Below are 18,041 nucleotides of genomic sequence, written 5' to 3'. Positions count from 1 at the left end.
ATTATTATAAAAAAATGACTCTACAAACAACAATGCTGACTCACTAGCTTAACAGCAGTTGGTTAAATAAATAGTTGAATTGGAAATTTTCACAGAGAAGTGCACTTGTTCAAATTTTAAGAACACAAAGCCCATTCCAAGTGAAAGCCAATAGAAATATTTCCCCTGGAAACAATCTTGTCTTCATCACTGTTATTTGATGGCTTATTTACAATGTGGTATTAAGTAAGTGATACAAATATCAATTTATTGTTAGAGGAATGTCTTGACTTGGCTGTAAAAATTACCATATGACTTAAGATAAAAATTGAGTATTGCAACCCTTCCCCCCCAACCACACTTTACACCCCTATTCCGACCCCCCTGAAATGCCCTCTAGTCCCAATTTTTTGATAATAAGCAGGTAATAATAAACTACTTGAGCTATAAATTACTAATACTTTGCAAAATTTTGCTATAATCCCCAAATACTTATGTAATATAATTTTATTTTATCAACACTATCTGCAATTTATAAAGAAAAAACAGTCTGTAGAAAACCTGTAGAAAGCTCTCGGTCTAGTTCTGCTGTCTAAATTCTCCTCCATGTGTGTCCAAAGGTTGCAGAAACAAAAAGCCCCCACAGTAAATATCACTCATCTCAGGGCCAGGAGAAAAAACCCACGTGCTTTTTTCTTTTGCACCATTTACTACACCTTTTCTGGGTGAAGAGGCAAACAGTATTTTGTTTTTGTTTTTTTCTATTGAGGGGAAATTCACACAGAATTAACCACTGTCAGGTGAACAATTCAGCGTCATTTAGCACATGGGCAAGGTTATGCGACCACCATTTCTCCCTAGTCCCCAAGCATTTTCAACACACCCAAAACAAACATCGTACCTATGAATCACCTGCTCCTCACACCATTTTGCCCCACCCCGAGAGCAAGAACTGTGTTCTGTCTCTGTGGGTTTGTCTGTTTCCTGTGAGCGGAATCATACGTTATTTGACTATCTGTGTCTGGCTTCTTTCACGTAGCATAATGTTTTTGAGGTTTATCTATCAGTATTTCATTCATTTTCATGGCTGAGTAATATTTCATTATATATATACACACACATGCCACAATTTGTTTACCTATATTCATCCCTTGATAGGCGTCTGGGCTGTTTTTGCCATTTGGTCATTGTGAATAATGGCTACAGCATTTTATATTCCCACCAGCAATGTTTGAGGGTTCTAATCTTTCTACAACCTTGCCAGCACTTGTTATTTTTCTTTTTTTTTTTTTCCCCACTATAGCCATATGGGTAGATGTGAAGGGATACCTCACTGTGGTTTTGATTTGCATTCCCCTACTCATGATGGGGAGCACCTTTTCATGTGCTTACTGGCCATTGGGAAAAATGTCTATTCCAAGTCCTTTGCCCATATATTTTTTTTTTTTTTTTTTTCTTAAGAGACAGGGTCTCTCTGTGTTGCCCAGGCTGGAGTGCAGTGACAGGATCACAACTCGCTGCAGCCTTGAACTTCTGGGCTCAAATGATCTTCTCCCCTCAGCCTCCTGAGAAGCTGGGACAACAGGCACATGCCACTATACCTGGCTACTTTTTAAATATTTTGTAGAGATGGGGTCTTGCCATGTTACCCAGGCTGGTGTTGAACTCCTGGCCTGAAGTGATCCTCCTGCCTCGGCCTCCCAAAGTGCTGGGATTACAGGTTTGGCCCCTTTCCCCATTTTTCAGTTGGGTTGTTTGTCTTGTTGTTGAATTGTAAGAGTTGTTTATATTCTGGATACTAGACCCTTATCAGATATATCATTTGCAAAATATTTTCTTCCATTCTATACACTATCTTTTCACTTTCTTAATAATGTCCTTCGATGCGTAAGTTTTTAATTTTGATAAAGCCTGATTTATCTTTGGTTGCTATTGCATGTCCTTTTGATATCATATCTAAGAATCCATTATCAACTTCCAGATCGTAAAGATTTACTTCTATGTTTTCTTATAAAAGTTTTATTGTTTCAGCTTTTATGTGTAAACAGTGTTTTTTAAAGTATGTGATTTCAAGGAGGGAAGACGACTTGTTATGAAGGTGAACATGACCAAGATACATGACCCTTCTCTTATTTACTTATTTTAAAAGGACATTGTTTGGTTGGGTTTGTAAGTGGTCTGGTGGAAACACCTTTCCAACATGGATTGTCATAACCGAGCCAGTGTTTCTGGAAGATTGGGGGTATCTCTCTCTGCACCTGTCCATATCTGTCCTTTGAAAGTGGTGATCTTGGGGAAGAAGGCAACATTACCCAAAGGCGAATTGTAAATGATCATAACACAACACTAACGTGAACCCATATTCAAATGCTGCAGCATGCAGTTGCTGACTCTGCTTGCTGACCATCTGTTTTATTCCTTTGGGGAAACCATCACTTTCTCCAACGCTAAGCTCTAGAAGTTGGGTCCGGAGCTGGTCAAGGGCAAGCTCGCAGGCCCAGCTGGAGGAAATGAGACTCAGTTTCAGGACTGTTGCTGGGGCTGCGGAGAGTCTTTCCCACTGAATCCCATTTCACAAAGTGAGGGCTGCTGATGGACAATTAAATAAATAAAAATTATTTCTAGAAAATTTTAAAAAGAAGAATCACTCAAATGTATAGGATATGAATATTTCCCTAAATTTTGTGTTAATGAAAATTTGGAGCCAGCATGGTAATGATTTATATTTTGAACTCTTAAGAAGAGCAGAAAATACAGGGTATGAAAAAAATACAAAAACAGAACAATACCTGGAAGGAATATTCTAAAGTGGAAACAATGGAATTATGATATGCTATAAAACAAATACTTAGAAGCACAGATCAGCAAAATATGTTCCAAGAAGCCATAACCAAAGTCAAATTTACTTCCTCTAGCTGCCAGATAATATAAAAACAGTACTGACGAAATTTTTCTCCTTTTTGTAAATGCTGATTTGGCCCGGTTTTTCTAGAAAATAGGATCCTCACAGGATAAAAGAAAAAAAAAAAAAGGATTTACTTAAAGTTATTCTGAAATTTTAATTTTAAAAGACATTAGCATATAAACACAGGCTGACTTAGGCAATACATGAGATTAGAACAATATATAAAAAATCTTTTTTTTTTCTGAGACAGAGACTTGCTCTGTCGCCCCAGCTAGAGCTCAGTGGCGTCATCATAGATCACTGCCACCTCAAACTCCTGGGCTAAAGCGATCCTCCTGCCTCAGCCTCCCGAGTAGCTGGGACTACAGGCATGCGCCACCAGGCCTGGCTAATGTTTTCTATTTTTAGTAGAGACGGGGGTCTCACTCTTGCTCAGGCTGGTCTCGAACTCCTGAGCTCAAGTGAGCCTCCTGCCTTGGCCTTCCAGAGTGCTAGGATTACAGGTGTGAGCCACTGCGCCCGGCCTGAAAAATCTAGATATACCACTCTTGACTACTATGGTTTTCAGTAGTAACAATTTTCAAATAAATTTTCACTTTGCCTCTTTTTCATCAAAACAACAACATCCTGAACATCAGATCTAATCTGTGTCAACTCTTAAATGTCTACCAGACTCTAAGTTTGAAACAGCTCCTTGGGGCATAAATTTGCTTTTCTTTTTGTATGTAACCGCTCACACCCGTTACAGTAAGTAACGGCAACTGAAACTACACGGAGGCCTTCTCTTGTTCACGCGTGCTGTAGACAGCCTTCAGAAAAGTCACTTACTTCTGCTGCCCTTTTCCTGGCTAGCATTCCCGAGACAGTGCCAGAGCTCACCGTACCTAGATCAAAGTTGTTGGAATTGAACAGGAATTCTGGTAAGTAAAAAAATTCTGGAATGAGCTCCTTGACGTCCGCCATGTTGTGCTTCGACGCCGAGTACCAGGCCTCGCGCACGCTGTGAAACATCCGGTCCGCCAGGTCGAAGTGGCCGCCCTGTGGGCAGAACGAGAAGGCGCCTCTCTGTTAGGGAACCATTCCCACCTCACCGCCTCTGCCAAGCTCAAGGGCTCGAAAACCCCAAATATGTGTGGTGACGTTTTCCATTTCCCACTATCCTACATTAAATATGTAAATTTTTACATAATCACAAAAAGAAAATTAATCTAATTCTCTTTGGGGGTTACTTCTTTACAGAGGGTTCTCCATGTATTTGTTTTATAATCAAAGTCAAATCCACATATAAATATTTTTAAGAATATTAGCTTCCATAGAGAGCGCAAGATTATCAACAAATAGGAATTCTTCCACAGTTTGATGATGACATCTTAAGAAAAGATTCTAATATAAACCATCTACAGCTGGAAATATTCAAGTTACATATTAATACATGTTTGGTTAATTTTACAAGTTAACATGACATCCAAGTTCTCATACCAATGAGAATTAAATGGAGAAATTAGGAAAGGAGATCAGAAAGCTACAGACTGATAAACTCAAATAGAAAAGGGATTTCTTTTGCCACTACCCACCTTCTTCAATCACAGCCCCTATGCTGTGTTTTATGTGAACACGGTGTATTTGTCTCACGATGTCCCCTGTGGGAAAACGCCAAAGCCCACACGATAGCTGCACGGCCCGCCCCAGCCTGGCCTGTTTCCTTTCTGACTTCATCTCCCGTGACTTTCCTCCTCATCCATTCTGGACGGGTCGGACTCCCTGCTGCTCCTCCAACCTGCCAGGCACAGTCCTGCCTTCGGGCCCTTGCACAGGTTCCTCCCTCTGCTCAGAGCACAGTTGCCCCAGACGTCTGCAGGAGCAATGCCCTTGGCTCCCTGACGTTTCTGTGCACAGGACACCTACTCCGACCCTCTATCTAAAACTGCATCCTGCCGCCCCTCACCCCCGTGCCCTTTCCTTGAACTGTATTTTTCTGATAGATTTTATCACCCTCTAGAACACTTTATAATTTACTTGTTTATTATGTTTGGCTGTCTCCCTCAACTACACACATAAGCTCCACAGGCAGGGCTTTTGTCTTTATTCATTGATGTCTCTCCAAGTACCTGAACAGTGCCTAGCACATAGTAGGTATGCAATAAATATTTGCTGAATGAAAGAATGTGGAGAAAAGCAATTATAATCAAAACGACAGCAAATGAGTCAGAATGCATCACTCTTATGTTGAAAAAACACTTGTCGAACTCAAGCACTTGGGGCTGGTTGCAAAGTATACACCAGGCACTTATTTGACTAAAGGAGCCTGGCATTTGTTTATTTTAAGTGAACTCTAGTTTATTCATCAGTTTTGGTCCAGTGAAATTCTACTTTAATTCTGTTTGACTACTTTATCACTAAAACTCCACAGGGCTTCTCGTAAGGCAAGATAATGACATTTTAAAAAGTCACATTTTAGACAGACAGTAGGCTTGAATACAATGGCAAAATTTCAAATTTAAAGTTTTACCTGTAGTCTTAAGAATATCTGTGTGAAAGGCTCCATCCTGACCAGGTACGAGGCCACAATCATTGCAGATGAGTAGTGGGTCCCATAGTGATAGGCGGGAGTTTCTCCTGTTCAAGGAAATTAGACATGAGTGAAAACAGAAGAGAAAATATGAAAAATAAAACTGGCATTAATTTATGGGCTTGAAAATGCCAGTGTATGTGATCACCGTGACACTAAATGCAGTCAGCACTGGCGATGCAGCAGGAAAACTTCATGACGACACCACTGTCCCTCACGCACGTATCTGGCAGAAATCCAAAGTCAGCATAAATCAACAGCCTTTCCCCCAAAACTCACATCTACCAACTGCATGTTTTGAAGCTTATTGTCATACTTCACCCATCCTCCACTAAAGCAGAATATTGACTTACAGCTACTTTTTATTAGGCTCTGGCTTTGAAATTATATATATGTCTAAATTGTTGTCTATGAATATTATGCAATTTTATGTGTTTTTATCATTTATTTTCCTTGGCAGAGAGGGACCAAAAAGAGCCCATGTAAGAATATTAATAGGCTTAGGCTTAAGGTTTTTTTCTCCTTTGTTTGGCCTGTTTATGGGGAAAGACAATAAACATTAAACATAATAAATAAGTAAATGATACAGTTTTAGAAGGTAGCCATTTTTCTTTTCTTTTTTTTAATGCAAAATGTTTCCAAAAAGTGCTTTAATAAAATTGAAAGAGAGTCAATAAATGAGAGTGTGGTTCCTGGACTACATATGATGAGACAGGGGGGCAGATTATGATGGGAAATTTCTGCCCTATGCATGGCAGACACGCTTAGTTTTTGCCAGTACGCTGACAAGCCACCTAAAAATGCCTGCTAAGCATGGCTAAGTTGGCGTGCAAAACCTGTACATGTGCACATGTAACATATGTAGATCTAATGGCATACAAGCAACGTGAGGAAGGATGCAAGTATGTCAGGTAACTAAATTGGTTACTTTTGAAACTTAGGTACAAAATCCGATGACAGAAAAAGTCATTACCGTTGGGATCCTCCCAGTCTTTATATCGCTTCTTATACTGAGCAAGTCGCTCGTCTGTCTGTGCTCCCATTGGCTTCGCCAGGTTTCTAAATGTCTTGGGATTAGTGAGATCTACCTCCTAAAAGACAAAACGAAACCCAGTTCCAGGTTACTCTGAACTCGCTATTCTTGCCGATGTAGATACAGTGGCAGGAGCAGACACTGGGACCTGTGGGGTCAAACTGGCAGAACTGATCCAAACCCACCCTCTGTACCTGTTCATCCATACGTTCCAGACAGACGCTTAACAGTTTGTTAACTGACTCAGTCTTAGGACAACTGCTTTGGGAATTATGTGTTTCACAGAGGAAGGAAGGCACTCAGGATGGAGGTGCGGGGGTGAGGTCTAGACAAAAGCTCTAGACAAAAGCTCCGATTCCCCACTACCCTCCATCACTCACATAAATGGAAAATCAAAACTCCCTTCTGTGTCCCCTACTCCCTACCCCTTCCCTGTCTCCCTCCAACTTCACTTCTGAGCGTTTTCTTCTTAGAGGTGATCTGGAAGTGGTACAAACTAGAGCACTCGGTCATTCACTCACCTCTAGGAGACAACATCCTGCCTACCAAGTCAAGTGACTTCCAAATGAGATGGATTCTTTCAGTCTCCCAGAAATTATTTTAAAAGCTCATCTCTACATGGAAACAACCCAAGTGCCCATCAATCCATGAGTGGATTAATAAAATGTAGTATTTATATATCATGGACTACTACTCAGCCATAAAAAAAAAATGGTGAATTAATACCTCCTATATTGACCTGGATGGAACTGGAAATCATTCTTCTAAGTGAAGAATCACACAAATAGAAAAATAAACACCACATGTGCTATTAAATTGGAACTAACCGAATAACACTATGTGCACATATGGAAATAAAAGTCATTGGAAATTAAGCAGGTGGGAGTGGGGAGGAGGGGATGGGTAAATTCACACCTAACGGGTACAATGTGCACTATCTGGGTAATGGGCACACTTATAACTTTGACTTGCACTGTACGTAAGCAATTTATGTAACCAAAACGTTTGTACCCCCACGGTACTATGGGGGGGGAAAAAAAAGGCTCATCTCTAGCTGACCTAATTCATATATTTAAAAGGAAATCAAAATTTACTTCCTGAGGATTTTAAAAGTAGAAATCTGAAATATGTACCTGTAGGATATTGAATTTGTGTCCTTTGTAGAGGGCATTGTGACTGGCCAAATTTGTATCATAAAAATTTTGGGCAGGAGAAACTGATCTTCGTTTGCGAATATAAGTCAAATTAATACATTTTTCCTCTCAAAGTCTACATGCAAAGTACCTTATTTATACTTTTTTAAATTAGTGCCTGTGCCTATTGAGAATACTGAACTACAAAGCAAATAAAGTATTTAGGCGATTGCAGTATTTTAAAATTATTTTTGAAAACGTGTTCCACTTAGGGAAAATGACTTGAGATTTACCTCCGAGTCGTAATCTGCAAGGATCCAGGGGAAGACAGGGTACTGCATGAGGTCGTTGTACGATCTGCCGGCCAGAGTGTTCAGGTGCATCAAATACTGGAAGTTGCTGATTTCGCCTCTCTTAGAAGAGACAGAGATTCATTTTTGGAGCAATCAATCAATCATTTCCAACATGTTCACTTTTTAACATTTATATGCAAACTGAGGTAAAGGATAGTATCTTTTCAACGGATTTCAGAACAATGAGACACTTTTTCCCTTAAAAGAAAACATTTTCTCCCTTGCATATATTTTATGGATTATTATTAAAGTGCCTTTAACTGTATGACTTACCCCATAATTGCAAATTACTAACGAAGTAATCTGTTAAGCTTACCTCCCATCTCTGAGTCACAGACTTCTCTCCAACCAAAGTGCTAAGCAATCCAGATCTAAAAAACAATACATAATGAACTAAGTTGTAAGCAACATAGTTTTAAATCTGAGCAATTATCATGTTGGAAAATTTAAGTCACCTGGACCAGGAATTTTTCAAACTACAGAGGATCTATTGGTGGGTCACAAAAATCAGTTCAGTGGGTTATTGATCAGCATTTTGAAATGTGAAATAGCAGAACTGAACTGAAGAAAACAGAGAACATCACAAGGCATCACACATAGTAAGGGAAAATATTTTCTGTGGATTTTGTCTTAGTACTTATGACTTTGTGTGTCTTGGGATGATATTTAGTATATATTTCTTACTGTAGGTCATGGTCAAGAGTTGGAAAAACATTGGTCTGGCCCAACCTTCTAATTTTTTACTATAATCCCTTTGTAAACAGATCCAAAGACATTTAATTGGATAACTGAAATATTATAAATATTTTGTACATAGTAGGTACATAGTACATCTCCTCCTAAAAGAGATATTGAATAAATGAAAATATGAATATTTTGTGACAGTAAAGACATTGCTGTCTAGGTCCTTTAAAACTTACACACTACTTTTTTGGATAACAGACTTTCTTAGAATGTTATAAAACCCTATTCAAGGTTTATCAGCTTTATAATATTGATAATTAATAATTGGTCATGGAACCAGGAAGATAGTATTTAACTATTTTATTATCTGAAAAGAAATCAATAGATTTGTAAGCCTTAGGTCATAAACACACCCAGTTCAATAGTACAGCTACTACTTTCCACTTCTAGATTCATTCTTTCAATCAGACAAACTGAACATGCAGGATACTCTCTTTAGAAAGACAGCCATGATTATTCCTCAACTTTGTAAGAAAGGGGACAACTGAAATGGAAGACTGGAAAGTTGGAAATTAATTTCTATTTCTTGCCTCTGAGCTCTGAAAAGTTCTTTAAGAGCTGCCTACTCAGCACAGAACGCAGCAAGAACAACAAAATAGCAAGTTCAAGCTAATCTAGGCAGGAAAACTAGCAATTTGCTTACAAGTAGAAAAAAGGCTCATCAGGAAAATTTTCACTTCCGGTATTTATGTTAATAACAACACAAATGGTTAGGAACTGGACGTGTTTCTGAGGTTAACAAAAGCAAACATGTAGCATTTGTATTTGCTAAGCCGTGGCTAATGAAAAATAAAAGCAACAACTTAAAGAGAAACACACAAACTTAATAGATATAGATATGCACAGACTGGAATCAAATTTTATTTAAAAATTACAGAATCTCTAGTAAATTTTTAAGGAATTTTCCAGCATGTTGGAATAATTAATTTACAGCTCCAAAGCAGTGCTTCGTTCCAGTGGATCACAAAGAGCTACCAGTTACTGAGAGATGTAAACGGAGCTGGGTCTAGGAAGTCTGGAAATGGCTATATCATCCAGAAGGACTTTCTAGGACAAAAAGCAGCTGTAAAGAGCACAAAGGAACCTCTAATAGGTTTGAATACATAAGAACAGAAGTTTAAATTTAAATGCGAAAAAATAAAATTAAGAGGAAAACGGGGCAATCTGCAACAAATATGACAAGCAAAGGAGTAACATATTATAGAAAAATCCCACAGAAACTAATAATAAGAACTCAGAGGAAAAATGGGCAAAAGATATGGACAGTTTACAAATGATGATTTAAAACGGCTAACAAACATACACAGAGCTCAACCTTACTAATAATTAAAGAAATATACATTAAAAAAGTGAGAAAGCATTGTATAAAATCAGTAAAAATAAAAAATTAATACACAAAGCTGGCAAGTATCTATTGAGACAAGCAAATTTATCCACTCACTAATGGTGAAATATAAACTTCTGTAGTTTTATGGATATCAAATTGGCTTTGTATATAAAAAGCCTTAAATAAATACCCTTTAGTTTACTAAGGGGACTCTACCCTAACAAAATAATGAGGAATTATATTGCTAGTATTATGATAAGAAAACCTAATAAAGATGAAGTATCTCAAAATAAGAGAATGCTTTATAATGAATAGGTAGCAAATAAAAGTTATTATTTCTGAAGAATATTTTAACGGCAGGGGGAAATATTTAAATATAACACTGAATGGAAGAAGCAGAATAAAAACGTGTAGAGTATATGAACTCAATTATGCACACAGCAATATACACTTGCTTAAAAAAAAAGATAATTGATCAAAATGTGCACCGTAATTTGACATGACTGACTATACATGCATTTTTCTTTTGTTCCTTTCAGTTTCCAGTATTTAAATAATTTTCTGCAACCGGTGGGGAGAGGCGGGGGGGGGGGGGGGCCGGGGAACATTCATTAAAAATGATATAAACCATCCTAATTTCATTATTAAATTGTAATGTACAAGCAACAAACCACCTACCCCTGCTCCACGCTTGTGTTTGGTCGCTGCCCAGATACAGATTCTGAACTGTCAGTTAGAGAGGGCACTACAGCCAAAAACCTGCAAAATTTTAAAACAGCATAAAATTGCAAATGAAATCTCAGTCAGGATTTAAGGAAGCTTAAGACACGATGACTCATTTAGATCTTCATTGTCGCAGCTACCCGCCCATCACCCAGTACACAGCAGGCAAAGGGAACATACAGTAATTATAACCAGTAGAACACCATTGGTTATAAAAAACGGTAAGGTGACGACTTCCAAAACCACATATAAAGGCCTACAGCAAAATCTATGACTGAACTTTCCCATACGCTGCCACACTACCAGAAAGACAGACTTGCAACACTGATTTGCAGAAACTGAGTCAACTTAATGAAGTCCTGTTGAGTCATTAACAACTAGATAGTCACATGGCAGTAAGTGATGACGACGGCTAAACAAGACAGAACACAGACATCACCATACAAATAAAGACACACACAAGATAGAACCTTTATGTGACACGGTTCTAAGTTTCCTTGCAGAGTTCTTCACAACGTCAATATAAATTTTTAAAGTCAAAAGAGAACTATGGGAGGATTCCTGAAATGTATGTAGACCTTAAACTTGGCAACTGAAATTTCTTAAGAGAAAAACAAAACTCATCTCCTTGTAGCAGCTTCTAATTATGCAAAACAGATGATTTCCTAGTGTTGAAAACGGTATCACCTTTAGAAATTAATAAATTAGATAAGTAAAAGTGAATTTCCATCACTCCCCTTAGCCCTTCCTGTATGTGAAAGTTCTGAATTACCAATCAGCACCCACAGGCTCTGTCTTTCAAGACCTGCCCTCGTTCTCCAGGTGCTCACAGGTGCTACTGCTGGACTGCAGTGAGCATGGTATGAGTTACTCCTCATGGAAGTAATTTCAAATACAAAACTTCCAGACCATTATCCTAAGTGAAGTATCTCAAGAATGGAAAAAAAAACACCACATATACCCTCTATTAAACTGGAACCAATGATGGGCCCACATGTGCACAGAGGCAAGTAAAACTCATTGAAAATCAAGCAGGACAGGGGAGGGGGGGAAGGGACAAAAACCCACTTAATGATACAATGAACACTGTTCGGGTGATGGGCACACTTACAGCCGTGACTCGAGCATTACAAAAGCGATCCATGTAACAAAAACATTTGTACCCCTTTAGTATCTTGAAATTAAAAAAAATAACTTCCCCTAATAGAGAGATGGCTAGACTCTGCACCACCCTTCAAAGAACAAGAGAATGCCTCTCATCCCTATAACCAGTTCAGAAAAGCCCTATTATTCACATACCAAACAGAAATATCTTCAAGCACCATGGATATATCCTATTTTTCTTTTAAAAGGCACATTTTAAATATAGTTTACAAAGATAAAACATGCTTAGATTAGACTAACTGCTTTATTTGGCTATGCTACTTTTTCAAGAATGAAGACATCCAACTTCTCTTCCAAGGCCAGAAAGAGTCTTATGTGAATACAATTTCTATGGGAACTCAGTCCCTGCCATCAATAGTAAGGAACGGCACTGGCTTCGTTTTTGTTAATAGTAAGGAAGCCTGTTTTACGGTTTCATCATCCTTTTATATTTAGAGACACAGGACTTAGTGATAAAAGCAGCTTTTTGATGATCTCTACTATAAGTTACCAAGAAGAAAAATGGCGTGTCACAATAGAATTGCATTTTAAAAAGTTAGAGGAATCATACTTCATGAGGTTGGCAAATATAAAACAAACATCTTCAAAGATTGTGACTTACTGATCTAACTCTAGATTTTTAAAAACTAGCTAGACCGGGAATAGTTTCCCCCTCCCATCTCGTCCCATGATAGCATGTGAAGTGTTCCTGATAAACAAGACCTTTGATAGACTTTGTTTCTAATTCCTTTCTGAAATGCAAGGAGGTAATTCCGTCCATCTCCAGAGAAAACTTCCACAGCAATAGGCTGAAATGATCAGAGAGAAAAACATTAAGAAAAAAACGTTAAGTTCACAAATGAGATTTTTCTATTAACTTTTCCACTACAAATTTCTGCAATGTTGAAGAAGATAATTTGTTGATTAAAAACATTTTCAGAACCATAAATTCCCTGCAAATTAAGCTATACAATAAACAGATTTTTCTTATTTTGCTCAATTTATTTCTAAAAATTTTAATTGAATGATAAAAATAATCATAAAATTATAACTCTGTAACAAGATAGTAAGGATGTAATTTTTATATTAAAAGACAATTAAAAATGTTGATTTGGATACCTACAGGGAAAGATGGAAAACAAAGATATCACCCAAAGTTTGGGCTGAGTTTAGAAAAAGAGAGATATGCATCATACAGAGTCACGTCCCCTGTGACCTGGGCTTGTCTATCATAGAACCACATCTAAGAAACACTCTAAAGAATAATGTGGATCCTACAGAGGACTTTCCTGGCATGTATCAGTATTAAAATAATACATCTTCTGAATAAAGCACAGGACAAAACACTCAGTACTACTACAGCCACTCACCTGCAGCAGATACCTCCTTTTATGCACTTCCTTGATATCTTCATATGCAAAAATGCTGCAGGTTCTCTTGAGCTGACTGGGGCCCTGCCTGGCTCCTCTGGGGATGATTGGCTCGTGCATACTACAGGCAGCCAGGAGGAAAAGGAAATAAAAACAGAGCAAGAGATAAACCGACTGCTCAACAAAAGGTGTGCTATGCTATTTCCAACATACGCATAGGATGGGAGAACAACATATCAGAATTTTCAGTTAAAAAAAAAATGTTTGAAAGAATTTGTCAGCTACCTGAGATACAAGGAATCTCCTCTGATGAATTTTTTTTTTTTTGAGACAGAGTCTCGCTCTGTTGCCCTGGCTAGAGTGCCATGGCATCATCACAGCTCACTGCAACCTCCAACTCATAGGCTCAAGCGATCCTCCTGCCTCAGCCTCTCCCACGTAGCTGGGATGACAGGGCCCATACCACCATGCCTGGCTAATTTTTCTATTTTTTTGTAGCAACGGGGTCTCACTACATTGTTCAGTCTCAATGAACACAATTTTTAAAATCACCTTATTACTATAAGGACCAACTTATCCACCAGGCATAGTTAGCAAGTTAGCTCACATACTTTTGGGGCCCAAGAAAATGCTTTAATTTCTTTTAAAATCAGAATCAAAAATCGAACTTTTAGGAATGTTTTAGTATATGACTATATTTATCTTAATGCTAATAGTCACGAAATGTGATTTTAATAATATTTTGTATGGAAGGAGGGTCCATGAAAGTCAGAATGTGACCCTGATTGTTGTTGAAGATAATTACTTGAAATATTTCCTAGGCATGAACTATAGAGACCATGTCTACATTCAACAGTGCTTATTCAAAAATGTTGAAAGAAGAGAAAAGGCCTGTTGATTTTCTAAGGCTTAATTTAGCTTATCTTCCTTCTGGCTTTGTCTGTCTCCTGAGTTTTCCATTACTCACTATCATATCAATCATAGGACAGGCAGAAGAAAAGGAAGATACAGAAAACTCAGATAATCCCTGCTGGTGCTTCAGCCACGCTGCTCCTAGGGGACTCAGAGCAGCTGGCGACACTCCTCTTTCATTTGTAAGAGTATCATGCAACGACCTGCACTTTGCCTACAACTGTGTATCTGCTACTGTTTTTAAAAAAGAACTACTTACAAATTCAGAATAAATTTATAAATATATAGATCAATAACAAGTAACTTGGTGTCTGACGCTATTAATGCAGAGAAATAATTTTTACTTAGTTTTCACCTCGATAAACAAGCCAAATGTTTTCTTTATTGTCTTGAAATAAGCGAGAATTACCCCTGTGAGCATGGAAAGACGAAAGCACATAAACTGAGCAGTCACATTACCTAGGACACAATTTTTTTGATTAAAAAAAAAAAAAACTATGCAAATATATTTTTGTCTTTTAAAGATAGGTGTACTTGGTGTCTCTTCATTCATTTACTTACTTGGGAGGTAAGGTTTCAATATCTCTTATTTCCCTGGTTGCTGTCATGGTAAATCCATCGATCACATAAAAATGCTCTTTACCAAAAAGCAGTAGCCCTTCACTGGTATCGAGGCCCTGGACTCGAGCACAACGGTACATGTGCTGGATCTATAAAGAAGTTCATAAACACTCATTAACACTTTTTTAAAATGATAATTTCTTTTTTTTACTCTGCTACGGCATTCCTTACGTGAAGCATGTTAAACCTGAGTTTAAGCATGTGAAGAAGGCTTAGACCGCAGCTTAGACTGCGGTCAGATTGTACCTGACTTCAGTGAGAGGAAACCACCATTCACTCATTTCCACCCACCCGTCCCATCGCTCCCAGTAGTCAGTGTGGACTGACTGTATTCCAGGCACACATGGGACAGCTTCTGCAAGTGATGAACAATGTAGACAAGGTTCCTGCTTTCAGGGACCTCATCCTGGGAGACAGACACAGCAAGGAAACAGGAGAGAGAGACAGACACAGTGAGCTTGGCGAGAAAGGGCACTGAGGCACACACGCAAGGAGATTAGGACAGGACTGTGCTCCATGTGACGCAGGACGACACAGAGTGAAAAGTGCGGGGCCTGCTAACTCCGGCTGAATTCTCAGGTCTGTCATTTTGTAGGTTGGGTCAAGTTTCTTTTTTTTTTTTTTTGTTTTTTTTTGTTTTTTTTTTTTTGAGACAGAGTCTCACTCTGTTGCCCGGGCTAGAGTGAGTGCCGTGGCGTCAGTCTAGCTCACAGCAACCTCAAACTCCTGGGCTCAAGCGATCCTCCTGTCTCAGCCTCCCGAGTAGCTGGGACTACAGGCATGCACCACCATGCCCGGCTAATTTTTTCTATATATATATTTTTAGCTGTCCATATAATTCTTTCTATTTTTAGTAGAGATGGGGTCTCGCTCTTGCTCAGGCTGGTCTCGAACTCCTGAGCTCAAACGATCCGCCCACCTCGGCCTCCCAGAGAGCTAGGATGACAGGCGTGAGCCACCGCGCCCGGCCAAGGGTCAAGTTTCTTAGTATCTCTGAGTCTTCACGGCCTTCATTTGTAAATTTCCAATACACCTCATTGGCTTGTTGTGAGCATTAAGTGAGGTAATGTACATAACCAGGTTAGGAATTGCTGGTTGTCTTTTCTTCCGTGTAGTTTTCACTTTCCTCTTTTTCCATCACAGCCCCTGGAACCGGCACTGTGGAATGTGTCCTTATTCGCTCCCCACCTGGGTCCCGTCTCCCTGGCATACTGCTGTGCTATCATGAAAAGGCAAGCTGGGCAGAGCTGTACTCTCCTCAGAGGGGGAGGGCTGCTGAATCTCTCCTCAATGCAAGTATTGTTTTCTTTCCAAAGGGCAGTATCTAATTCTCAGTAAAAATTCTTTCTTGCTTAAACTCAGTTCAACAGGAGTCAAGGAAAAAAAAAAAATCAGCAATTAAATCAAAGTTAAACTAATGTCAAATAAATGTCATTTTGAATATGCTTCCTGCACTATTCAAACCTAAAGCAATTAGAGCAAAAACTGTACCTATGAGATTAAAAGTTTTAAAAATGAAAGCAATTCGATAGGTTTTGTAAACTATCTAAACATATGCCAATTTTCATTGCCACATTTGAGCAATCTTGATTTTTAAAAATAACTGTATTGCAGTATAACATACTATATACACACAGAAAAATGTTTATTTCTTAAGTGCGTAGCTCAATGAATTTTCAAACGCTAACAGTACAGTGTGATCAGCATTCACGCCCCAAACCCCAGGGGCCTCCCTTAGTGCTTCCTTCTCATCTGATGTACTTTGACATTTACGTGATCTTTTCTTCAGGTACTGTCATTTAAGATGAATTAGGACACACCTATGAACAGAATTGTTTTAATTATACCCCAATTTCTGGTTACTACTTCTTAGTGGGTAAGATCTCAAGGGTTGTATCAAGATCTAATATAATAACAGGCAAATAAAAAGAACATCCTTAAAAAAGGTGACATTCACTACACATTCAATTCATTCATTTCCTGATTTATTCAACCCCCTAATCCCTTATTCCCCCTGATCCCTAATTCCCTTACTTATCACCCCCTAATTCCAAGGTTTACTGGATGTCCACTACAGCGCTTGCCTACAAGGAGCTCACCATCCAGGGGAAGAGAGAGATTCAAGCACGAGTAATTATGACATGGGAATACAGGGTGATACATACAAGGCGTCATAAAAGCACAGAGGAGGGTGTCCAACCAAGCCTGCGCTGTCAAGACAGTCAAGGAAAGCTTCCTGTGTGTGAGTATTACAGACACCTGGATAAATGGAATTACATCAAATGGGAGTTACTGAGACAGAGGTAATGCAAGTGAAGAAGGGCATGTTCGCAGGAAAAACAGTATAAGTAAAGTGCAGAGAAAAAAAAAAACAAAAAACCCAATGTGGTGGGTGTAATTAACTACAAGGTGCACGATGCTAGGAGACTCAGGCTACGGGCAGAGGTGATGAAATGACCCTGGCGAGGCCAGCGGGGTGCAGGGGCTGAGAGAGAAACAGGAGGGTGATCACTCTGCAAGTGAAGAACAGAGGTTACATAACACAAGGCTGGAGGTGATGGTTCAGACAGGCTGAAGCTGCTTGTAGGTGGATACCACAATTATGGAGGTGTAAAAAAAAAAATACAAGGCCAGATGACTGAATGGGTTGTCTCCATGGATTTGAAACAGAGAATTATGGCAAGAGCTGCGATCTGATAAAGGGTATAGAGGAAGACAGTGAATGAGGTGCCAGTTGTCAGTATTGTATCTGATGAAATTTATACTATTTTAATGTGTTCTCAGAGGTCAGAAAACCCTTGAAGATGAGAGAGGTACAGTACTGAGCCCAAAAGGTTGTTTCAAACTGTATTTTATTAAAGGAACTAAAACATTTATCTTCCTTAACTACCCTGCCAACTCATCTCATCATTTGTTACTTAAAGGCATCCTTCCTTCTTAGAAGCACAGTACCTTTTCTCCCTCCTCTAGCAGGCGCAGCAAGGTGGCATTGTCTGTTTTCTCCTCCTCTTCTATGGAGCTGCCCTCAGCGATCTGGTCTTGCAGCTGCTCCTGGTTCTCCTCATCGCCACCGTCCGGTGCAGACCGAGAGCGTTTAAGAGGAGGCTTGACCAGACCTGCAGCACGATAACCAAGGGGGCCACGGTAGGCGTCATTCTGGGGAGCACTTTAGTCTCCCTGTAGCCCCTTCTACACATTTCCAGTTTGAGAGAATGCTGGAAGGTATCGG

At 39.1% G+C, this 18,041-nt stretch overlaps 1 protein-coding gene across 1 annotated transcript in view; it reads right to left on the bottom strand.

The window, feature by feature from the left end:
• WDFY3 (WD repeat and FYVE domain containing 3) overlaps window positions 1-18,041 on the bottom strand; it is a 191,163-nt gene that overhangs the window by 22,219 nt on the left and 150,903 nt on the right. The window contains exons 45-54 of the mRNA XM_069485368.1: window positions 17,765-17,928; window positions 14,753-14,901; window positions 13,280-13,400; window positions 12,633-12,718; window positions 10,722-10,802; window positions 8,289-8,343; window positions 7,913-8,032; window positions 6,427-6,544; window positions 5,394-5,500; window positions 3,769-3,922 (exon numbers count right to left, since the gene is read on the bottom strand). Of these exons, the coding sequence (XP_069341469.1) occupies window positions 3,769-3,922; window positions 5,394-5,500; window positions 6,427-6,544; window positions 7,913-8,032; window positions 8,289-8,343; window positions 10,722-10,802; window positions 12,633-12,718; window positions 13,280-13,400; window positions 14,753-14,901; window positions 17,765-17,928 (1,155 nt within the window). The remainder of the gene's footprint in view (window positions 1-3,768; window positions 3,923-5,393; window positions 5,501-6,426; window positions 6,545-7,912; window positions 8,033-8,288; window positions 8,344-10,721; window positions 10,803-12,632; window positions 12,719-13,279; window positions 13,401-14,752; window positions 14,902-17,764; window positions 17,929-18,041) is intronic.

Source organism: Eulemur rufifrons, chromosome 13, assembly GCF_041146395.1.
Source record: "Eulemur rufifrons isolate Redbay chromosome 13, OSU_ERuf_1, whole genome shotgun sequence".
Taxonomy (NCBI): domain Eukaryota; kingdom Metazoa; phylum Chordata; class Mammalia; order Primates; family Lemuridae; genus Eulemur; species Eulemur rufifrons.
This window is presented reverse-complemented; position numbering and strand designations above follow the sequence as displayed.